We start from the raw sequence: 21,273 nt of genomic DNA, 5'->3' as shown, positions 1-21,273 counted from the left end.
GGTTGTGGCCTTGTGGGTGGGGTTGTTTTCAAGTAGTTTTTGCCCAATTCTAACTCCAAAGGTGTTTCGGTAACATTTCAAAACCGAAGAACTAAAGCAGAATCTGTTTCATTTGAACCAAGGCACCATATGTTGTGGCCCTTTGATGTTCTTAATTAGCAACTAATTAGCTCCAATCTTAGTTGTCACTTTTGACTGCCTATTCTGTCACGCCCCAGATTCGAGATCGGTGGAATAAATAATTATGCGCTCGGTGCACGAATAAAAGTGAAAATAATAAGAAAAAAATTAATTATTTCTTATATTTACATTAGAACGTTACAGAACAATACAGTCGCACTCTAACTTACATTCCAAAAGTCCTCTATACTCCCCATGAAAGTCGACTACTTTTTCAAATTTCTAATTCAACACTTGTCAAATAATTCATGAGGGGTGAACTAGTAGCTCATTAGGGCAATAACCACAATGCATTTAGCACTGAGAAAGCAATGATGATGCATGAATGTAATGTTTCCTCTTCATTCTATTTTGTTAATCTAGTTAACAGATAATCCCATTTCCTTTCATTAGTCATATTGTCAAACTCTCAGTCCCAAATCCGAAACCCGGATAGATTGTTTTATCAGACTCTAACCGAAAGGGTTTCACTCCTTTATTTCGTGCACTTTAGGCTAGACATAGATTTTGGTGCCCTGAGAGCGGACTCAACTACTTTTAGTTTCATATTTCCATAAATCTCATACTTTCTCAAATTGGGACTCCAACAAATGATCATGTAATGATCATAGTTATTCAATTCCACTAATACTTTCTCAACGAGTCCACAATGCATGTTACAGACTCACAGTTATCGTTCATGATAATTATGAAACAATATTCAAATGACATTTCAAACAAATAATATTCTTCCAGAAATATTAACCAAAGCCAAACACTTAAGCATTTGAATCATGTTATCAAATAGTCATACAATTGCACCAATTAACATAGACCACATAACAATGTGTATGAAGCCAAATAATATACATATATAAGGATCCACGTCACCGTCACAGTGTCTCAATGTCCTTTTGTTGAGTGACTGGAGTTCCTAGTTCAATAACAATACAAACGGTTACTATATAATCCTCATATAGTAACTCGGTTATATTCCTTATTATAATTAGGGTCCAATACTTTTCTCGTAATCCAAATTTGGTGTCCACTAATTGGTACCTATACTCTTGTCCTAAACAGTTTCCGAGTTTACAAAATACCCCTGAACTTTTGTGCATTTACACTTTGGTCCCTTAACTTTCTGATAATTACAAAATGACCCATGAACAGAAACTTTTTTTTTTTTTCCATTTAGGTCACTGGTATAAGGGGCGGTGGATTGTTGCTCTCCCATTTCCATACTCTCCCCATGCCTTCCTATTTGTATGGTCATGGTTAAGTCACGTCTACATTTTACATTCCCATTACTTTTCGTTTTATTATTTCTATAAAAAATTAATATAAAATGTTGACGTGGTTTAACCGTAACCACACATCATAGGAGAGCATGGGGAGAGTATGGAAATGGGAGGGCAGACAATCCACCTCCAGTATAAAGACCTGTTTTTCCAGAAAATTAAATCCAACTTTCAAGCCAAGATACAATTCATCAAAATTCATAAGTGGTACAACTCATATCTTCCATACAAATGTCTTTTAATGTCCAAATAGTATCTGACGAAAACTGACCGCATTATGTACGGACAGAATTAAAAGATCTCTAAATCCTCGCCTGGATCCTCACAAAGATGATCCGGCGAGGATCCTATCTCCATGCCGTCCCCCGTTTCAATTCCCTTTTGATTTAAGGTCCAATGGCAGCTTGCCATGTGTCAAGCGATAAAAAGAATTCTAATTTCTCTCCTTCACCTTTTCTTTGATCCCATTTATACCACTGCATGTGTTGACATGGTAGAATGACACTACCATTAACACCTACTCGCTGGTTGTCCCACCTGCTGTCACGTGGCCAGTCAACCCCACCTTGGCTGTCACCCTGCATGAAAATTAACCTAAAATTTCGGATTTGGATCCTCTCCTGAGCTCAAGAAGAGGATTCTTCTTACCAAAATACGTGGGTTGTTGGATTTTTATCCAACGACTATAATTATTATAACTTTAAAGGAATCCTCTTATTTGTAGCCGTTGGATTTATCCAACGGCCCATGTGTCTTGGTCAGGAAAATCTTCTCCTTAGGCTCAGAAGAGGATCCAAATCCTAAAAATTCTTTGAGTTTTGAAAAATAATCTGAAACATTCTACAAGTTGTAATGACTCGTAATGACGCCCACTACCTTCATATGAAAACCTTTTCGATAAATAAACACAACATATTTTTCCAAACATTTGTCTTCTTCGATAATAATTTTTGGGGTTTAACAAATTCATATCTCAAATCTCAATCGCATATTTTCGATTTTGCATTTTTTCTAATGGAAATGCTAGCAACCTATTTGTTTGCACAATGATCTAAACCATCTATTTAAAAAATAAATAAATAAATAGAAAGTCATTAAGGATGACTACATCCAAAATTGTTTAATCATCAATCCAAAATCGTTTAGTCATTAATCGATCTTCGATTATCTAATAAATAGATGAACCATATTATTTAGTTAAAAATTGAATTTAGGGCAACATTAATCGAACCGTTAATAGATTATGTTTGGAATTTTTTTTTTTTTTTTTTATGTTTAAATTGTGACCTAAAAAAGTGACCACTCAGATCATCAAAAAACATTTCTTATAGTTTTTCCGAGCTCGAAAGAGGTGGATAACCGTGACCAGTAGTAAATCTACAGAGGGACCTGAGAAGGTTCGAGGACCCCTCAGCGACCCTACACAGCTGCTAGAAATTTTCTAGGGACCCCTCGTACTCGAACACGAGGTCTGTGTTGTGCAGGTTGCAAGTTGCAGTGGCGTCTTCTTCTCGAAAAAGAAAGAAAATATGACCCTTTTTAACAATTGGCCGAAAACGATAGTGTTTTGGCTAATTGTTTTAATTCTTTTTAATAAAAAAAAAATTTTAACAATGGACAAAATGCTGTCATTTGTCCACATTGTTTCAAATCCCAACCCACATCCGTCCCCACGATCCCATCATTTCCCACTCATCTGCTTCCCCCAACGTCCAGCTTTGACATATTCACCCAAATTTCAATCCCCAATCCCCTGGATTTCAAAATCCTAAAATTCTAAATCCCACCTAATCACATATTATAATTTTTATTACTCCAATATCATACCTCCACTTATTTCAAATCTCCAAGCCACCACTATTTGTTCAAAATTCAAGTAAGTTTTTTGGTATTCTAATCTAATCTCAAATAAATTATAATAGGTATTGATGGAGATTTTTTAGTCTATTATTGATATGGTTAATTGGTATATGTTTTGTGTTTTTTTTTGTTAAATGTGTAGTTTAGAAATAAGAAATATGGAGAGATTTTTCAAGCCAAAGCCAATAGCACTATCTATTTGTTCAGGTTGTTCGAGCTCAAGAAAATATGAATGTGACATTGATTTTAATAATCTTGAGAGATCTTGCTAAGAAAATGGTGGAGAAAGGGTTGCATCAAACATTTGCATATGTATATTTGCATGTTCAGTTGGCTTTGGTTTTACCGGTTGGAATCGCTTCAGTGAAGAGGGCATTTTCTGCTATAAATATCATTAAGGGTCAACTTCACAATAAAATGGGAGATCAATGGTTGAGTGACAACTTAGTTGTTTACATGGAGAAAGATGTTTTTTCATATATTGGTAATAAAGCTGTCATGGAACATTTTCAGACTATGAAATCTCGTCGTGGACATTTAAATTAGGATTTTATAGCTTGTAATGTTGTTTTGCTATGATTTTTGAATAAAATGTATTATATTTAACTTTTCAATATTGTTTTTGTCTATAAATTTTTTGACCTTTATTAATGGGACCCTCCGAGTTTAAAATTATGGATCCGTCACTGACCATGACTTGCCATCAGTTGTTTTTCTTTTATGTAAATACAAAAATACAAAAAAAAATGATCATTAAAAAACATTTCTAAATTTAAAAAATAATTGAAAAAAATAGCAAAACAAAGTTTAAATGACAAAGTTGCTATCATTTTTTTTTTTCTAATAGTAGTTAATTTCAAAATTAGAGATGGCTTTAACCTTGCAGCAAATTTTATTTAGCTACCAACAACGACCAAGTGAAGAAAAAATTCAAGCATAAAAAAATTAAGTAGATGGACACGAAAAAATATGTTATTTTTTATATATCAAAATATTTAGTGTCACTTGAATATCGGGTGCTTGAAAAAATCTTCCGACCAAATGTAACATGAATGATTGAGGTAGACAGACATTATTGGCCCCATAATATGAATGAAGATCCTTTCTGAATCTTACAATTCAAAGTCAGATCAAGAAATTTGAAACGCTCATTTAAATCCTAGTGTCACCCTTGACTCACTTCGCACAAATTAAGAATCCGGATATCTCCTTCCCTCGTACGAACAGTCCGGGCATTTCGATCCGTTGGATTCAGAGTGCAAGATCGCGAGGGGATCTGAATTCCCCTAATCAAACTGTCGTTTTCATGTCCACGGACACGTGTCGTTCACCGAAGTACAGAACGAAAAGTCCAATGTGGGCAGTTGTCATCGCGTCAGCAGTGTCCTCACCTCTCAGCAATCGTCATCGCCCTGTTTGATGTAACATTATACGTGTCACCATTTGGAGTGCGTTGGTAAAAAGCAAAAAGCATTTTCCACAACGGAATTGGATCCTTTCCGAGTCAGCCCTCCGATGCCCCAAGAACCAGAGAGAAAGAACAAATTTAGCTGAGGGAAAGAACACGGTTCTTCAATCCTCAGTCACTGACCATCTTTCTCTGAATTATTTGAAGTCTCATCAGCTTCAGCTGGTAAGAACCCAGTATTTTTTTTTTCGATTTTTTGTTAATTTTGGTTAGGAACCGATTAAGATCATGTATTATTAGCAAACCCAGATAATGTTATGTCTCTGTAGAATCTGTTGTGATGGTTCTTGATGATTTGGGGTTGCCTGTGTGTCCTGGAAGAAGGAGGAGGAGGAGGAGAAGAAGAAATGTAAAGCAGACAACCTCAAAATTTTTAGATAAGGCTGAGCTGTCTGAGATCCAGGAATGCCCAAGTTACGTGTAAAAAAAGGTTTCACCTTTGTCTGGTTTTCATGTGATCTTGTAGGGTTAGTTTTCTTTTTCCTAGGTTGTTTCTCATGAACCCTTTTGCTTTCTCTTGTTGGATTTATAGAAAAAGGTGAGATTGCAGTGGTTTTCATGTGCTTATGTGTATATCTAAAGGTTGGTGGTTAGGATAGGGTTTTGCTTTTATGTGGCTGATTTTCTGCCAGAAGGAAGAGTTTGGTGAGCTAAGAACCCTATATAAGAAACTCGATTCACCAGTTAAATCATAAAGTTTTAGTCACTTGTAGAGGTTATAGATCCATTGTTTCCCACGAGATCTGATTACCCCATTGTATTCTGCTCATTTGAGAGAATTGGTGGGTGGATCAGTAGTATAATTTGCGGAAGTGGGGATATTGACCGAATTAAGAACTTACCTCTGGTTCGTTGCTAGAAATTTACCCCGGTTGATTGAAGGTAAATGTCAAATGTTACAAAGATAAGGAGATTGATGGAAGACATGTCTCCAGCAGTTGCAGTGACTCTTAGTTTAGGTAATGCTATATGTGATAGTGCCGGAATTGGAGCCAATGTGGAGTTCACATGGCTAAAGCTTGTAACAGACTCGGGAAACTTGTCTTCAGATTCCTCTAAGGTGGTTCCTTTAGAGTCAGTCGCTTGCAGTAAAGGAAGTTCCGATGATATTGAAAGCAAAGTTAGTGTGGTTCCCGTGCCATCACGAGACGATGATGGTGGAAACACTTCTGTTGCTAATAATGTCATGGTTCAAGAAAGTGAGGAAGTGCAAATCTTAGCCTCTAGATATGATACTAATGGAATTGTTAGTGAGGAATTGCTGAAGTTAGAGATGGGGTCTGCGATAAGCTTGCCAGATGATGTGGAGATTGGAAAAATTAGTGAAGGGAAGATTGTTGCAAAAGCTATTGTCTTGGTAGAATCGGCTGTTGGGAATATGGCTTCTGGGGTTGTTGCAGCAGTAAGCCCTGCTTCTGAGTTATCAGATAAATCTGAATTATCAACCTCTATGGTACTTATCCACGCAAATAGTGAGAAGATTGTCAGTAAAGCAGGCAACCGGAGTGTTTTTGAGCTCAACTGTATTCCCCTCTGGGGTTCTGTATCAATTTGTGGAAGACGACCAGAAATGGAAGATGCATTTGCTGCTGTTCCTTGTTGTATCAATATTCCAATCAAAATGCTTGTCGGTAATCAAGTGTATAATGGAATGAGCCAAAGTTTGACCCACCTAACCAGTCACTTTTTTGGCATTTATGATGGCCACGGCGGCTCTCAGGTACATGCCTTCTCTGTATATTTATTTAATTCATTCAAGTTAAGGTATATTCTGATGCAACATGCTGTTTTAGGAAATATTTTATTCTGATTTTATATTGTACCATTGAACAATTTCACATTGTTTTGTGCTGAAATATTGGTAATTAACAAACTGTAACTGTAAGCTAAATTAAATAGCATTGTGGTGGCACCACATGATTCTTTACGTCTATTTGTTTGATCTTTTTCCAGTGTTCAGATTATTTCATGAATGTTTTCTTGCATATCCGCAACAGAGTACAAGAATATGGCTTGTTTCCTTGGTGGAAAATGATTTGAGTTCTGTCTCCTCATGCAGGTTGCTAACTTTTGTAGTGAGCGGCTCCATTTGGCTTTGGCCGAAGAGCTTGGAGTCATTAAGGATGACTCTGGTGATGGGATTACGGAAGAAACTCAGCAGTTGCATTGGGAGAAAGCATTCACTAATTGTTTTCAAAGGGTTGATGATGAGATTGGAGGAAAAGTAAGCAGAGGCATCATTGAAAGCAATGCAGATGCTTCTGAAGTTAGTTTTGAGCCTATTGCCCCGGAAACTGTTGGGTCTACAGCTGTGGTTGCATTAGTTTCGTCATCCCATATTATAGTTGCAAATTGTGGTGATTCAAGAGCAGTTCTATGTCGTGGCAAACAAGCGATACCATTATCAGTCGATCATAAAGTAAGCATGTGTTTATGGTGTACACAATTACATGTTTAGTACTGAAACTTTCTCTCTTTGTAGAAACCAATCTCCTATTATTTTTATACATTTTCATTTTCATTATCGTTCCCAGCCAAACAGAGAAGACGAATATGAAAGGATTGAGGCATCTGGTGGCAAGGTAATACAGTGGAATGGGCACCGTGTTTTTGGAGTTCTTGCAATGTCAAGGTCCATTGGTACGTCTATACTTACCTTGATACTGTTGACTTTTCTCATATTTGTCCACTCGAAAAGATAAAATACAAAGTTCTTTCACGTTTCCACTCTTTTAATTACTTCTGTTATGAGATTTGTTGAGGAGGTTTGTGTTAGTTGTCTGCTAACAGAACGCAGCAGTGGGGCAACCTGCCCGTACGACTAACTATGAACATTTCCTCCCACTAGCTCAAGAGCTTTTAATGCGCATTTAGCGAGCAGTTCGAGTGTTTGGCTATGAGACCATGACAAAGCAGTTTGACCACTTTTTCCTTGCGCCCCCATCCTTGGAAACAAGTGACTCTTAAAATAATGTAACGATTTACCATGAGTGTTCGCAGTATGTATGAACATTCAGTTGCTTGTCTAGTCTTGTCAGAACAAATGGATTACAGTTTTTTATTAGCATTTCCCATCTATATGTTAAACTCAATAAGGAGCTTAACATCGTTTTACTCTTCTTATCAATCTACAGGGGATAGATATTTGAAACCGTGGATAATTCCAGAACCAGAAGTCATGGTTGTCCCTCGAGCTAGAGATGACGAATGCCTTATCTTAGCTAGTGATGGTCTATGGGATGTTATGACGAATGAGGAAGCTTGTGATGTGGCTCGAAAACGCATTCTGCTATGGCACAGAAAGAACGGGGCTACACCTCTTGCGGAAAGGGGAACAGGAGTTGATCCTGCAGCTGGGGAAGCTGCTGCCTACCTTTCAACCCTTGCCCTCCAGAAGGGAAGCAAGGACAACATCTCTGTGGTGGTGGTGGACTTGAAAGCTCAAAGGAAGTTCAAGAGCAAATCCTAAAATTTGGAGGGGAACTATTCACCCGCATCGGATGGTTTTGGCTGTCTCCTTACTATCTGAAAAATATTTAAAGAGCGTGGTTCGTTCGTTTTCTCGTCGGCTCAATGTGTGTACAAGCATAAAAATCTGTGTTTACTATGTACTGCAGAAACTGTAATGCAATGCTATGTGTTTTTTCTTGTTTGTGCCGAAGTTCTAGATACCGATTGTATGAAAATGAGGTTACTTCGGCTTTAGATGGAGAGCCACTCGTAACTCGTTTGTATTTTGTGTACGTTTTCGGATTTCTCTGTTCTGTGGCCTCTGCCCTTTCTTTTAGGGTAATCCAATTTTGGACCTATATTTTTTTTATATAACAAATTATGGATCTATACAACAACAAAGTCTTTTCCCACAACGTGGGATCGGTTGTATGAATTCTAGAACGTCATTGCGCTGGGTTCTGTGTCATGTCTTCTGCTAGATCCAAGTACTCTAAGTCTTTTCTTAGAGTCTCTTTTAAAGTCTTCCTAGGTCTTTCTCTACCCCTTTCGGCCCTGAACCATGTCCCGTAATCGTATCTTGTAATTGGAGTGACAATAGGCCTTCATTTTACAAGTCTAAACCACTGTAATCGATTTTCTCTCATCTTTTCTTCAATTTCGGCTACTCCTGCTTTACCTCAGATATCCTCATTCCTTTCTCGTGTGTCCACACATCCAACAAAGCATTCTCATCTTCGCTACATCCATTTTATGTAAGTGTTGATGCTTCACCGCCCAACATTTCATGCCATAAAGTATTGTTGTCCTTATTGCTGTCCCATAAAAATTTCCCTTGAGCTTTAGTGGCATACAGTGGTCATATAACACGCCTGATGCACTCTTCCACTTCATCTATCCAGCTTGTATTCTATAATTGAGGTCTCCATCCAACTCTTTGTTCTTTTGCAAGATAGATCCTAGGTAACGAAAGCGGTCACTCTTTGGTACTTCCTAATCTCCAATCATTACCCCTAACTCATTTGAGTATCTCCGTTCACACTGAACTTGCACTCCATATACTTTGTCTTTGACCGACTTAGGCGAAGACCTTTAGATTCCAACACTTCTCTCCAAAGGTTAAGTTTCGCATTTACTCCTTCCTGAGTTTCATATATCAACACTATATCGTCTGTGAAAAGCATACACCAAAGAATATCATTTTAAATATGTCTCGTTAACTCATCCATTACCAATGCAAAAAGGTAAGGACTTAAAGATGAGCCTTGATGTAACCCTACAATTATGGGGAAGCTTTCGGCTTGTCCTTCATGCGTTCTTATGGCAGTTCTTACTCCATCATACATATCCTTTAAGCTTAAATATATGCTACTCGTACTCTTCTCTTTTCTAAAATCATTCAATGAATGTCTCTTGGGACCCTATCATACGCTTTTTCCAAATCTATAAAGACCATGTGCAAATCCTTTTTTCGTATCTCTATATATTTCCATCGATCTTCGTAAGAGATAGATTGCCTCCATGGACCTATCTTAATTTTAAATTATTAACTCTCCCTCGTCACTTAGGCTCCATTTGGTGGGCTGCCTGAGATAAGCGGTGATCAATTAAAATGGACTTGAGTGAGACAGACAGGACTGACCTGAATGAGTTATGAATCCACAATGAAGTGAGTTGTCTTACTAGTCTATGCCAATCCAATCATTTGACTCCTGGTTACATCAAAGACAATATGCATTAGTCCCTAGAATTTGGTCATTGGAGCTCTGGTCTTTGAAATAAAAGTTTAATAGTTTCTGAATTTTTTTTTTTTTTTTAACAAATGATATTATCTCCAATAAAGAGGTGAGAGAGTGAGCTAAGCCTCACAATGAGCTAGCAATAATGTGGTTCAAATTCACCTTTGCCAAAAATCGAACCTAAGACATCTCACTTACAAGTAAAAATAAAAAATAAAAAATACCACTATTATTAGTTTATGAATTTGTCACAACATGGAGTTCCCTTTGAGTACAACCGTCACAAATTGGATACAAAATAAAGGGTTTAAAGTGACAAGAAATGGACGGAAACCAAAAAGACCATTATTGTACTTTGGATGGAAACCTAAAAAACCATGCTGCACATTCTAATACATTCAGGATAATACTCACAAATAATTTGAGATTTTAGTTCAAGACCATTACTCATGAGTAATGGTCTTTTCCTTTTGAGTACAACCGTCAGAAATTGGATACAAAATAAAGGGTTCAAAGTGACAAGAAATGGACACAACCAAAAAGACCATTGATGCACATGATAATGGATGGAAACAAAAAAACCATTGCTCCACGTTGTAATAAAATTCTGGATAATACTCTGATAATTTGAGATTTAGTTCAAGACCATTGCTCCATTTAACTATCACGCCTAAAGGAGCACACTGCAATAGGATTCAATAATTAATGTCTTGCCATAAAAACAAAAGGCCAAACTTTGTAAAATTGCTGCCAGACAAGCACAGTGAAATCAAAGTGTGCAGTAGAAACGAAAGAACACAGATACAACGAAGAAAATCATCTCTTGCCCTTCTTCCGCCTCCGCTGCTCTTGTGGAAATTTTAGAGGGACAGGAAGGGTCGCGACTGGTTTTCCCTTTTTTTTAGTTAACTTGCAACCCAAGTTCTCGTAATGGTCCTTCACATTTGCTTCACCCATTCTCAGATCCTTTGCTATATCTGTCAACTCTGTCTGGAACTCGTCCACATGAAGAGTGAGCACCAAGACATAACTAATGAGGAGATTCGTCTTCTCTCTTGATAGGGTTTGCCTTCTTGAACCTGCCGCCGGATCAAACATGTTAAGGAATTTGTTGCGTAGATTGCTTGGGATTCTGTGGCCCTTCGCGGAGGAAACACCATCCATGGTATACTGATCTTTGAACTTTATAAGATGTGTAATGTATGTGCATATGCAAGCAAGCTTAAACTTCTCCTCCTCAACCTACAAGCATAGAAAACGCGTCAATGAAGATTATTATTCCGTTTTCTCACCATGAAATGAAGTGAGAAAAGAAGGAACAACATAATTTTTGCATTCTTACCCGAATATCCTTCAATTTCTGGATTCTATTGAGCACAAAATTTGGGTAAGCATCCCATTTAACATCATTTCCACCTTGCAGTTTATTATAAATATCTTGGACATCATCCCACTCTCCTGTGATGATGATCTTGTCTAGTGGATAAGCCTCCTGTGGAGTGGTGGCAGATTCATTAAATGGTGGGATATGGCGAGAGCTTTGGGTTTCAGCGCTTTCAAGAGCCTCCTTGTTTACCACAATCTGTTTCATTTTGGCATCCAAATCCTTTAGAGAATCAGGACCGTCTGCTTGCTTCAAGGACTGCATTTTCTTACTCTGCAATATCATAGAAAATTCAATTAACATGCTATGCTTTTGAAAAAGATATTATATTCAACTTGATAATAGTGTTGGAAATTCCCAGACACTCTCAGTTGCAACTTGCAACTTGCAAGTATCTCGAGCCATACATAGCCCAAGCTACTACCTCTACCATGCTTTGCTGAACTTAAGCATCAACATTTTCTACTTTTGATAAAAGGAATGAATTAAATGAATGAGAGAGGCACACCCTCGCCAACATTATAGCTACCCAATGGTTGTTTCTAGTCGTTATATAGAATTCTTTTTCATTCCTCTTCAACCCTTGATCTTTTATGTATAAACCTCAATACTGGCTAGTGGCCTTTAACATCGCAAGGAAGCTATCCCTTATTGAAATATAAAAAAATCACAAGGCAGTGAAAACACTCAGTAATGTGGGAACTTAACACATATAAAAACATTGCTCATACATATGCAGCAAAAGCCGTAGTTATTCTAATATTTCATATGTTTTCTCAAACAGTAGTTATTTAAATATTTCATGTTAATTGATTCATAGGGGTATTGAGTTAACGAGTCATACAATGAAGCTTTGGGAGAGAGTAATTGAGCAGAAACTCAGGCAAGAGAAATGGGTCTTCGTTCATGCCAGGGCGCTCGACTACGGAGGCAACGATGGAATGATATAGAGATATGGAAAAGGATGTTCACATGATTTTTATAGATTTGAAGATCTCAACCATAGAATATAAGTTGTATGGATGAAGTGGAAGAGTGTATTGGGTGTGTTGTGCGACCGTCGTATGCCACTAAATCTCATGGGAAAACATTATAGGAAGGCAATAGGCCATCAATGCCTTACAGCACGGAATGTTGGGCTATCAGGTATCAATACATGCAAAAAATAAATGTAGCAGAGATGAGAATGCTTCGCTAGATGAGTGAGCACACAAGAAAGAACAGGATTAAGAACGAGGACCTGAGGTAAAGTATGAGTGGCCACAATTGAAGATAAGATGATAATCGGTTAAGGTGGTTTGGAAATATGAAACGAAGATCTACAGATGCACCGATTAGAAAAAGCAATTGTAAGATAGAGGTTCAAGGGAAAAGGAAAGGAATAGAAGAATACCTAGGAAGATTTGGAAAGAGATTTTAAGAAAAGTCATGGAGTACTTGGAGCTAAAGACTTGGCACAAAACCGAGTACAGTAGCATTCTAGGATCCATACAGCCGACCCCACTTAGTGAGACAAGGCTTTTTTTATTGTTGTTCTATATGTTTTTTCAAAACAAGCAGATTGGTTACCGCATAATGCATTAACTTTTGAAAACAAATTTTTTGAAGAATAAAGCCGAAATGAATTTGATGAACTATTAGAATCATTAAGCGACTTATATGTTAGTTATGTACATGTGCACAAACTCAAATGTATTCTTACAAGATTCAAGGACAAGTTCTAATGTTTTCTTACTATATTCAAGGATTCCACCACACATCCAAAAACACACACACCGCACACCCCACACCCCACACTTCCCTTTTACCTGCCTAAATTTCAAATTTTAACAGACACGCTCAGACAAGACATATGACTGCAGAAAATGTTAGTGATGATGCCTTACATATAAGCTCAAAAATAAATAAACAAATGAATAACGAATAGCGTCTTACCTCCCTAATAGACTTCTTTGTTCCATATAGATTATGTAGCTGCATCTGCTTCTCTGCCTTCTCTTGTGCAGTAAGTTCTCCAATTGCTGAACTTGCAGGTTCCTTATCAGAGTAGTTATACCCTCTAACTTTTGGTTCTAATCTAAATATCTGAAAATTCACATCCCAAGTAAGCTTATCAGCATTCCTTGGAAAGCAGAAGCAATGATAAACATACGCACACGCGCTCACCTTATTCCATTGGACCAGAGCGTAAATATGAGATTTCATATAAACATATATAACAAGTATGAACTGTACCCGAGATTTCAAATCAACTCTTTTCAATTTTGATAACCACAGTTTAAATTTAAAAGAGCATCCAGTATAAAATCCAATAAGCATGCATGTTCTACTCAAAACAATAATAAAGTCAGCAACTTACTTCACCAAATCCAACCCACAGCAAAAACAAAAGCAACACCGGAGAAACAAACACAATACAAATGTAAACTTCGTGCCAATGCTTTTAAAGCAATACATCATTACACCAATACATCACCCAAATCAAACAAATGAAACGAAAACAATGACGAAACAAACTATTAAAATTGACTAGCTGCCGGAAATAAACCCCACAAAAACGAACAGTCCCAAAGCAATTACCTTGTTAGAAACAAGGGGCGTAATCTTCAAAGTCCGGGTGGCCTTATCTAGAACACCAAGTGCATAATTGCAGTACTGGTCACTGGTGGCCGCACCAGTATAGCTAGTTCCAACAAAATCGACATTGGTCCCATCCGGGTGCACCACAAGCTCCACTCGTTTGGTTCGGTTGGCGTTCCGAAAGAGTCCGATTTTGATCGAATTAGGGTCTGGGTTCTTGGTGGGGTCGAACCCAGATGAGAAATGGGCCACTATAGGTGGGGTTTTTTCTGGGTGTTCCGGGAAAACTTGGACGGCGGCTTGGAATGTTGGAATGGTTGGGACGGCGGTTTTCTTCGTCTTCCTCTTCTTGTGTTTGTGCTTTGGTGTCGATGGGTCTTGGTTTTGGGTCAATTGAGACTTGGTGTCTTCTGCGTCGGATTCCATCGGTTCAGAGAGGGGGAGCTCCGTTAGCTTTGGAGGTGGCTGCTGGGTGGCTGAGGTTAATTGCAGACTTGGACACTGTTCTGAGACGGAAGAGTTGGGGGGAGGGCAAGTCGTGGTTTGGACAGTTTTACGGGTTTATAAGAGAGGGTTTGTCTTGAAGTTTTGGTTTCAACTTGTTGTTGTTTTCTTATTAAACTGCTGCAACGGCAGCATGGTTTATACACATTTTACATACACGCATGCACACATACGCATGCAATAAACAAATGCAATACAGGGTGTTGTGCTTGCTGTCCATGATGCAGCAACTAGAGAAAAATAAGCAGCAAACCATGTGGTGTCTAGCTGTCAAGGAATATACAACATTTCTTTTCAAGTGCAATATTCCCTTCCATACTGTCCATACTGTACTGTCCATACTGTCACTGTCCATACTGTCAATACTCCCCCTCAAGCTGGATCAAGGGGGTTGATTGATCCAAGCTTGAACAATAACCGTTGAACTGTGTAAAATCGAGAGCTTTCGTGAAAAGGTCCGCAAGTTGATCATGACTTCTAGTGTACACAGTTTCGATGACTTTGGATTGAACTTGAGTGCGGATGAAGTGGCAGTCAACTTCAATGTGTTTAGTCCGTTCATGGAAGACAGGATTGGATGCAATATGCATTGCAGCCTGGTTGTCACAGAATAAGGACATGGGTTCCTTGCTGGTGAAGCCAAGATCAAGAAGGAGACTCTTCAACCAGATGAGTTCAGAAGCTGTTGCTGCCATGGCCCGATATTCAGCTTCAGCACTGGACCATGCAACCACTGTTTGTTTTTTACTTTTCCAGGTGACAAGGTTTCCACCTACAAAGGTACAAAAACCTGTGGTGGATTTTCGATCAAGGGAATTACCAGCCCAGTCAGCATCGGTATAGGCCAGAATGTTATTAGACTCATTTTTCTGCATGAGTATGCCTCTACCGATCGAACCCTTGAGATATCGGAGTATTCTCTTGACATTTTCCCAATGAACCAATGTAGGAGAATGCATAAACTGACTGATAAGGCTAACGGAGTAAGCAATATCAGGCCTTGTGATAGTGAGGTAAATGAGTTTCCCAACCATGCGTTGATACACATTAGGATTTGATAGGGGTTTACCTGGAGCATCCAATTGAAGTTTGCTAGCAAGTGGGGTGCGAGCAGGTTTGCAGTTGACCATATGTGCTTCTTTAAGAAGGTCAAGAACATACCTCCTTTGATTCAAGAATAAACCCTTGGAAGAGGTAGCCATCTCAATTCCCAGAAAATATTTCAAGGTTCCCAAGTCTTTAATGGCAAACTGTTGGTGAAGCGACCTTTTAAGAGCCTCGAGTTCATCCATGTTGTCCCCCGTGATGATAAGGTCGTCAACATATATAAGAACTATGAGCTTCCTTTGGACACCACTTCGAACAAAGAGAGAGGAGTCAGCATGACTCCTTTTGAACCCTGCCACTTCAAGAACGGAGCTCAGTTTGGCGTACCAAACTCGAGGAGACTGTTTAAGTCCATATATAGCTTTATGAAGCTTGCAGACTTTGGTAGGTTCTTGTTCTTGAGGGTGTCCTGGAGGTAGCTTCATGTACACCTCTTCTTGAAGCTCACTGTGAAGAAATGCGTTTTTAACATCCATTTGAAACAAGGGCCAGTCGTGGTTGACTGCTACTGATAACAACACCCTTACTGTGTTCATTTTGGCGACGGGAGCAAAAGTCTCCTTGTAATCAATACCGTAGGTTTGAGTGAACCCCCGTGCAACCAATCGTGCCTTGTGTCTTTCAATGGTACCATTGGAATTGAATTTGGTCTTGTAAATCCATCTACTCCCTACGGCTTTCTTCCCTTTGGGAAGGTCTACCACACTCCAGGTTTGATTTTCGTTCAGTGCTTTGAGCTCATTATGCATGGCTTCTCTCCACACGGGTATACATACTGCTTCTTGAAAGTTTTTAGGCTCAACATTATTTGTCACCTGACTTAGGAAGGATGCATGAGATGCTGACAGTTTGTGATAAGTAAGAGCTTCAGAAATGGGATGCCTTGCACTGTAAGTGATGTACTCTTGTAGCCGTAGAGCAGGATTGCGATCGCGAGTTGGGTTCCTTTTTGGTGCTGCTACAATTGGTTGTGTGGCAACAACTGGTGCTGGGGCACGAGGTATATCTTCACTGACCATCTCATCAACTGGGGAATCACTTATAGGGTGGTATGGGGGGTGTCTGTATGGATTTCAGCAAGAGTTGGTAGTGGAAAAATATCCATTAGACTCTCCCCCTGAGAACTATTCGGGGAGTGATTGTTGAAGAAAGGAACGAGTTCATCAAACCGTACATCCCTAGAGACAACCAGCTTCCCAGTGTGTGGGTTATAACATTTGTATCCCTTTTGAGAACTCGAGTACCCCATAAACACACACTTGATAGCTCGAGGTTCGAGTTTATCACGATGATTTGCTTGAACGTGAACATAACAAGTGCATCCAAAAATCCTGAAATGAGTTAAATCAACAGTTCTTCCCTTCATAACTTCAAAAGGTGATTTGGAATTCAGGACACGAGTGGGAAGTCTGTTAATGATATAGGCTGCAGTGAGGAGTGCTTGGGACCAGAATCTCTTGGGAACTTGCATCTGAAACATAAGAGACCTAGTTTTCTCCAATAAATCCCTATTCTTGCATTCGGCAACACCATTTTGTTGTGGTGTACCCACACAACTAGTTTGATGCAAGATACCATGACTGCTCAAGTAGTTTGACAGATTATTGGAGGTATACTCGGTGCCATTATCTGACCGTAAGGTATATATTTTTGAGGAGAATTGGTTGGTTATTAGCTTATGAAAGTCTTGAAAAGCTGTAAAAAATTCACTTTTAGACTTTAAGAGATATAACCAGGTAACCCTAGAATAGTCATCTATGAATGTAACAAAATACTTGTACCCATCAAATGACTCAACACGGGAAGGTCCCCAAATATCTGAGTGTACAACTTCAAAGAGTTTACTGGTTCTAGATTTAGAGGGTACAAAAGGTAGCCTAGTGGCTTTTGACATTTGACAGATCTCACACTCATGTGTGTTGGTACAATAATTTGGAAATAATTTAGACATTACTGGTTCGGAGGGATGAGCGAGGCGTTGGTGCCAAAGTTGATGCTTCTGGACATGGCTTAGGGTGGCAATGGGTTCCTTAATTTGATTGAACTCCTTTGAGATGTAGTACAGACCATTTAAGAAAAAACCCTCACCAATCTTCTTCTGAGTGACTCGATCCTGAAACACAACTGTGTGAGGAGAAAAAATAGCAAGACAGTTCAAAGTATGTGTGATGTTTCCTATAGACAGAAGCTGAAATGGAAATGAGGGTACATATAGTGCCGTAGACTCTACATCACTCCCCATCAATTTAATTTTTCCTTTTCCTAGGACTGGTTCCCCTTTCCCATTCGCTACAGACACATGAGTAGGATTAAGTAATTTTTGAAACTCATGTAGACAAGCTTGGTTGTTGGTTATATGGTCAGTGGCACCTGAGTCTACAATCCAAAAATCATGTGTGAGATTGAGAGCCGTGGAAAGTGCACAAATGATACCTGGGATATTGCCGAATGTAGTGGTGTTTGAATTTGCCAAAAAAACCAGCAAATTTTCCAAGCATTTCTGTGGAATTTTCCGTGGTGACATTGTTACCCTCAGCGATATCACTCTTCTTTTGAAGAAAGGCGGCAAACTCATTGATCAGGGAGATAGGGCTTGAGGTGAAGTTTGACATCTCTTTAGATGGACAGCTCAAAGATTGGAAGGCTTTAGGCGCAAACCCTTTCCCATCCCTGATCATTTTTCCTTCCTTGTTAAACTTAGGTTTTAACTCAGGGTGTAAAATCCAGCATTTTTCCCGTACGTGCCCCTTGGTGTTGCAGTATGTGCATTTCCAGTCAGCTTTCTTTCCATTAAAAAGCCTTTCACTAGTGAAGTTGTGGTTACTGGTGAAAGCCCTAGCTTCTGGGCTAGACCGGGGCTCAACATGCATTACTTTCCTTCGAGTTTCCTCTCTTTGGACTGCATGACACACGTTGACGAACGATGGTAGCTCAGGAGTCATTAGTAAGTGGCTACGCAAGTCTTCATACTCAACTCCCAAGCTTGCCAATAGTTGGAACACTTTATCTTCATCAGCCCTTTTCAAGAGTGCAACGGATTCAGTGGTGTGTGGACGGTATAGATCAAGTTCATTCCACATAGATTTCATGCTTCCAAGATGCTGAATGAAAGTTTGATTACCTTGCTTAAGTCCAGCGAGGCTTTTCTTCAGTTCAAACACACGGGCAGCATTGTGTTGACTGCCGTACATTTCCTTGATCGATTCCCATAAGATGTGTGAAGAATCTGAGTAGCTGAAGATCTCGGACAACTTGGGCTCCATCGAGTTAAGTATCCAGGACATAACAAGCTGGTCATTTGAGTGCCATGCATCAAAGGTAGCTGAGGAAGAATCTGGAGGCTTGATGGTTCCATTTACGTACCCTAGTTTCGATCTTCCTCCTAGAGCAAGAGATATAGCTCGTGACCATGGCAAGTAGTTGAACTCATTCAACAACACGGAGCACAGTCGTGGGTTGCTCTCCCCGTGTATCATGTTGGCTGGTGTTAGGGTTGAGGAACTTGTAACCTCAGAACTAAATGAGATATCTTCTGCCATCACAACAAATGATGAACAGAGGAAGAAGAACAAGCTAGAAGGATAAACAACAGAGGCAGGACCCTATGGTTCCTGCTCTGATACCATCTTGAAGTTTTGGTTTCAACTTGTTGTTGTTTTCTTATTAAACTGCTGCAACGGCAGCATGGTTTATACACATTTTACATACACTCATGCACACATACGCATGCAATAAACAAATGCAATACAGGGTGTTGTGCTTGCTGTCCATGATGCAGCAACTAGAGAAAAATAAGCAGCAAACCATGTGGTGTCTAGCTGTCAAGGAATATACAACATTCCTTTTCACGTGCAATATTCCCTTCCATACTGTCCATACTGTACTGTCCATACTGTCACTGTCCATACTGTACTGTCCATACTGTCAATAGTTTGGGTAATTTTTTTCAGTAATTAGTTACTACCTCAACTTTAGTTCAGGTAACAAATTCGTACTTCATATATTAACATATGATATTAGAAAAGCCAATATATTAACATATGATGTTAGAAAAACCATCTACTTAAATTATACACAGCATTTTTGCTCACCATTATAACTATGGTGTATGCTTACAATGCACCTAATTATTTGTTATGTGTTATTTTACTTAACTCTAGTTAATTTTTACATTAAATATTACTTTTTTCAATTTTGAATAAAAATTAACTAAAATTAACTGAAATGACACGTGATAGCTTATTGGATTTTGATGTATGATGAGCATACACCAAAGTTTAAGATAATGAACAAAAATGCTCCTTAAACAAAATTACAAACCAAAAATATCTCGCTTAATAGTTGGACTCCTTCACACAGATGCAATGTCAGATCTAGCAGTAACCCATCGTTGTACCAACCGGCCATTTGAAAATCAGATCTGACAAACCACCGCAATTCGCCATGGCAAGTATGAGATTTCACCAAACTCGCAGCTCACCCTCCTCCTTCTCTCAATAGACTTGTCTTCTCCCTCAAATGGTAAATAGGATGAAAGAATGGACAAATCCGTTAAGAGAAAAAGGAGAGCGAGCCACGACTTTAGTCAAATCTCACACCTACCCTTGTTCACCATGGCGGAGTGCGGTGGTTTGTCAGATCTGATTTTCAGATGGCCGGTTGGTGCATTGACGGGTTATTGCTATATTTGAGATATCATCTGTTTGAAGTTCTCACCCACCTGCAAAAATTTCAACGAATTCCGAAATTTGTTTAATTGTCTGGCTTGCAGATTGAAATACTACGTAAATAAAAAAAATCTAAAACTATATCTTCATCACCTACAGGCCCGCAGGCACCCCCTTCCCCATCGTCATTGCACCTCTCTCTCTCTCATTGTGGGGCTCGTGACGTTCAAATAGGTAGATAACGAAGAATCTAATAGAATTTGAGACAGATTTATGGCAAAAGTTAGCAAACACGTCAACACAAATGTGGAACCATTGTTACCATGTTATCACTTAACGGCTAACTTAACAAATTTTCTAACAGTTGTATGACATTGAAATGAAATAATAACTAAATATATGGTATTGAAATGTTTAAAGATGTTGCATGATGTTGTAAATGTACCAAAACTTGAGGGAAAATATGCAATTTATTCAAATTTTTAGAGTTGACTTTTAGACAATGATGATAAAAAAAAATGAACATTTTTAATTATAACTACGGTGAAAAAATGACACGTCATTATATAAGGATAAATTATTGTTTACATCATATCATTTCATAGTAATATAATGGTTCATTTAGTTGGCTTATGGGGGAGAAAAGGAGTTTGGAGTTAACTGACATGTTTACTTAATATTGTGGTGCAAAAGAAAATATAATAGTATTTTTATTATTAACACGTCTTGAACAACAAGGTAAGAGATTATCAGAGGCGCAACCTGCATTGATGACTCATCCAATTTAGCAAAAGCAAACATACACAAAACTATCATCTTGCACTTATTCTTTATAAAACTGTACGAGATAAAATATACATAGAAAGCTTTAGACAATGAATGAGGATACTCTCCGAATCTTCTTTGTGAAGATTCCGGAAATCTTCAAATCGTGTTCGTTCATCGTACATTGTATAGTCAGAAATTATTTTAAATACTTTTATTTAAAATTAAATATAAATAGTACTTAACAAAAACTGGCACACGATATATGATAAACGGACATGATTTAAAGATC

The 21,273-nt window shown here is 38.5% G+C and overlaps 3 protein-coding genes across 10 annotated transcripts; 1 reads left to right on the top strand and 2 right to left on the bottom strand.

Moving 5' to 3' along the window:
- The first annotated feature begins 4,433 nt into the window (after nt 1–4,433).
- LOC137740005 (protein phosphatase 2C 16) lies at nt 4,434–8,437 on the top strand. 8 transcript variants are annotated; one of them, XM_088700017.1, is made up of 6 exons: nt 4,753–4,950; nt 5,055–5,215; nt 5,318–6,505; nt 6,845–7,204; nt 7,320–7,425; nt 7,920–8,437. In XM_088700017.1, the coding sequence occupies exons 3-6, from the start codon at nt 5,672–5,674 to the stop codon at nt 8,252–8,254; spliced, it is 1,635 nt and encodes a 544-aa protein (XP_088556143.1). In that variant the 5' UTR covers nt 4,753–4,950; nt 5,055–5,215; nt 5,318–5,671; the 3' UTR covers nt 8,255–8,437. The 8 variants fall into 8 exon arrangements, 4 of the variants coding, with proteins under 4 accessions (XP_068335890.2, XP_088556143.1, XP_088556146.1 ...); XM_088700020.1 differs by having other exon boundaries at nt 4,771–4,950; nt 5,110–5,215; XM_088700018.1 differs by having other exon boundaries at nt 4,771–4,950; nt 5,107–5,215.
- A 2,131-nt stretch (nt 8,438–10,568) lies between these two features.
- Nucleotides 10,569–14,516, bottom strand: LOC137740139 (uncharacterized). The gene is made up of 4 exons (XM_068479952.2): nt 13,939–14,516; nt 13,294–13,443; nt 11,317–11,631; nt 10,569–11,216 (listed from the first exon to the last, which is right to left on the bottom strand). Exons 1-4 carry the CDS (start codon nt 14,362–14,364, stop codon nt 10,791–10,793), a joined length of 1,317 nt encoding a protein of 438 aa, XP_068336053.2. The 5' UTR covers nt 14,365–14,516; the 3' UTR covers nt 10,569–10,790.
- Nucleotides 14,517–17,895: 3,379 nt separating this feature from the next.
- On the bottom strand, nt 17,896–19,418 carry LOC148694269 (uncharacterized). The gene has a single exon (XM_088700477.1). The coding sequence runs from the start codon at nt 19,086–19,088 to the stop codon at nt 17,940–17,942; it is 1,149 nt and encodes a 382-aa protein (XP_088556603.1). The 5' UTR covers nt 19,089–19,418; the 3' UTR covers nt 17,896–17,939.
- Between the last annotated feature and the right edge of the window lie 1,855 nt (nt 19,419–21,273).

This window comes from Pyrus communis, chromosome 9 (genome assembly GCF_041283825.1).
Source record: "Pyrus communis isolate YQ-2024b chromosome 9, ASM4128382v1, whole genome shotgun sequence".
In the NCBI taxonomy this organism is placed as follows: domain Eukaryota; kingdom Viridiplantae; phylum Streptophyta; class Magnoliopsida; order Rosales; family Rosaceae; genus Pyrus; species Pyrus communis.
This window is presented reverse-complemented; position numbering and strand designations above follow the sequence as displayed.

What these genes read in the sequence shown, in the direction of transcription:
- LOC148694269 (XM_088700477.1), bottom strand. Translation starts at nt 19,088, where the DNA reads ATGGCAGAAGATATCTCATTTAGTTCTGAGGTTACAAGTTCCTCAACC.
- LOC137740139 (XM_068479952.2), bottom strand. Translation starts at nt 14,364, where the DNA reads ATGGAATCCGACGCAGAAGACACCAAGTCTCAATTGACCCAAAACCAA. An exon ending in CGCCCCTTGTTTCTAACAAG is followed by an intron (nt 13,444 to 13,938) that starts GTAATTGCTTTG and finishes GTGAATTTTCAG; the next exon opens with ATATTTAGATTAGAACCAAA. An exon ending in AGAAATTGAAGGATATTCGG is followed by an intron (nt 11,217 to 11,316) that starts GTAAGAATGCAA and finishes CTATGCTTGTAG; the next exon opens with GTTGAGGAGGAGAAGTTTAA.
- LOC137740005 (XM_068479789.2), top strand. Translation starts at nt 5,672, where the DNA reads ATGTCAAATGTTACAAAGATAAGGAGATTGATGGAAGACATGTCTCCA. An exon ending in CATTATCAGTCGATCATAAA is followed by an intron (nt 7,205 to 7,319) that starts GTAAGCATGTGT and finishes TATCGTTCCCAG; the next exon opens with CCAAACAGAGAAGACGAATA. An exon ending in TGCAATGTCAAGGTCCATTG is followed by an intron (nt 7,426 to 7,919) that starts GTACGTCTATAC and finishes ATCAATCTACAG; the next exon opens with GGGATAGATATTTGAAACCG.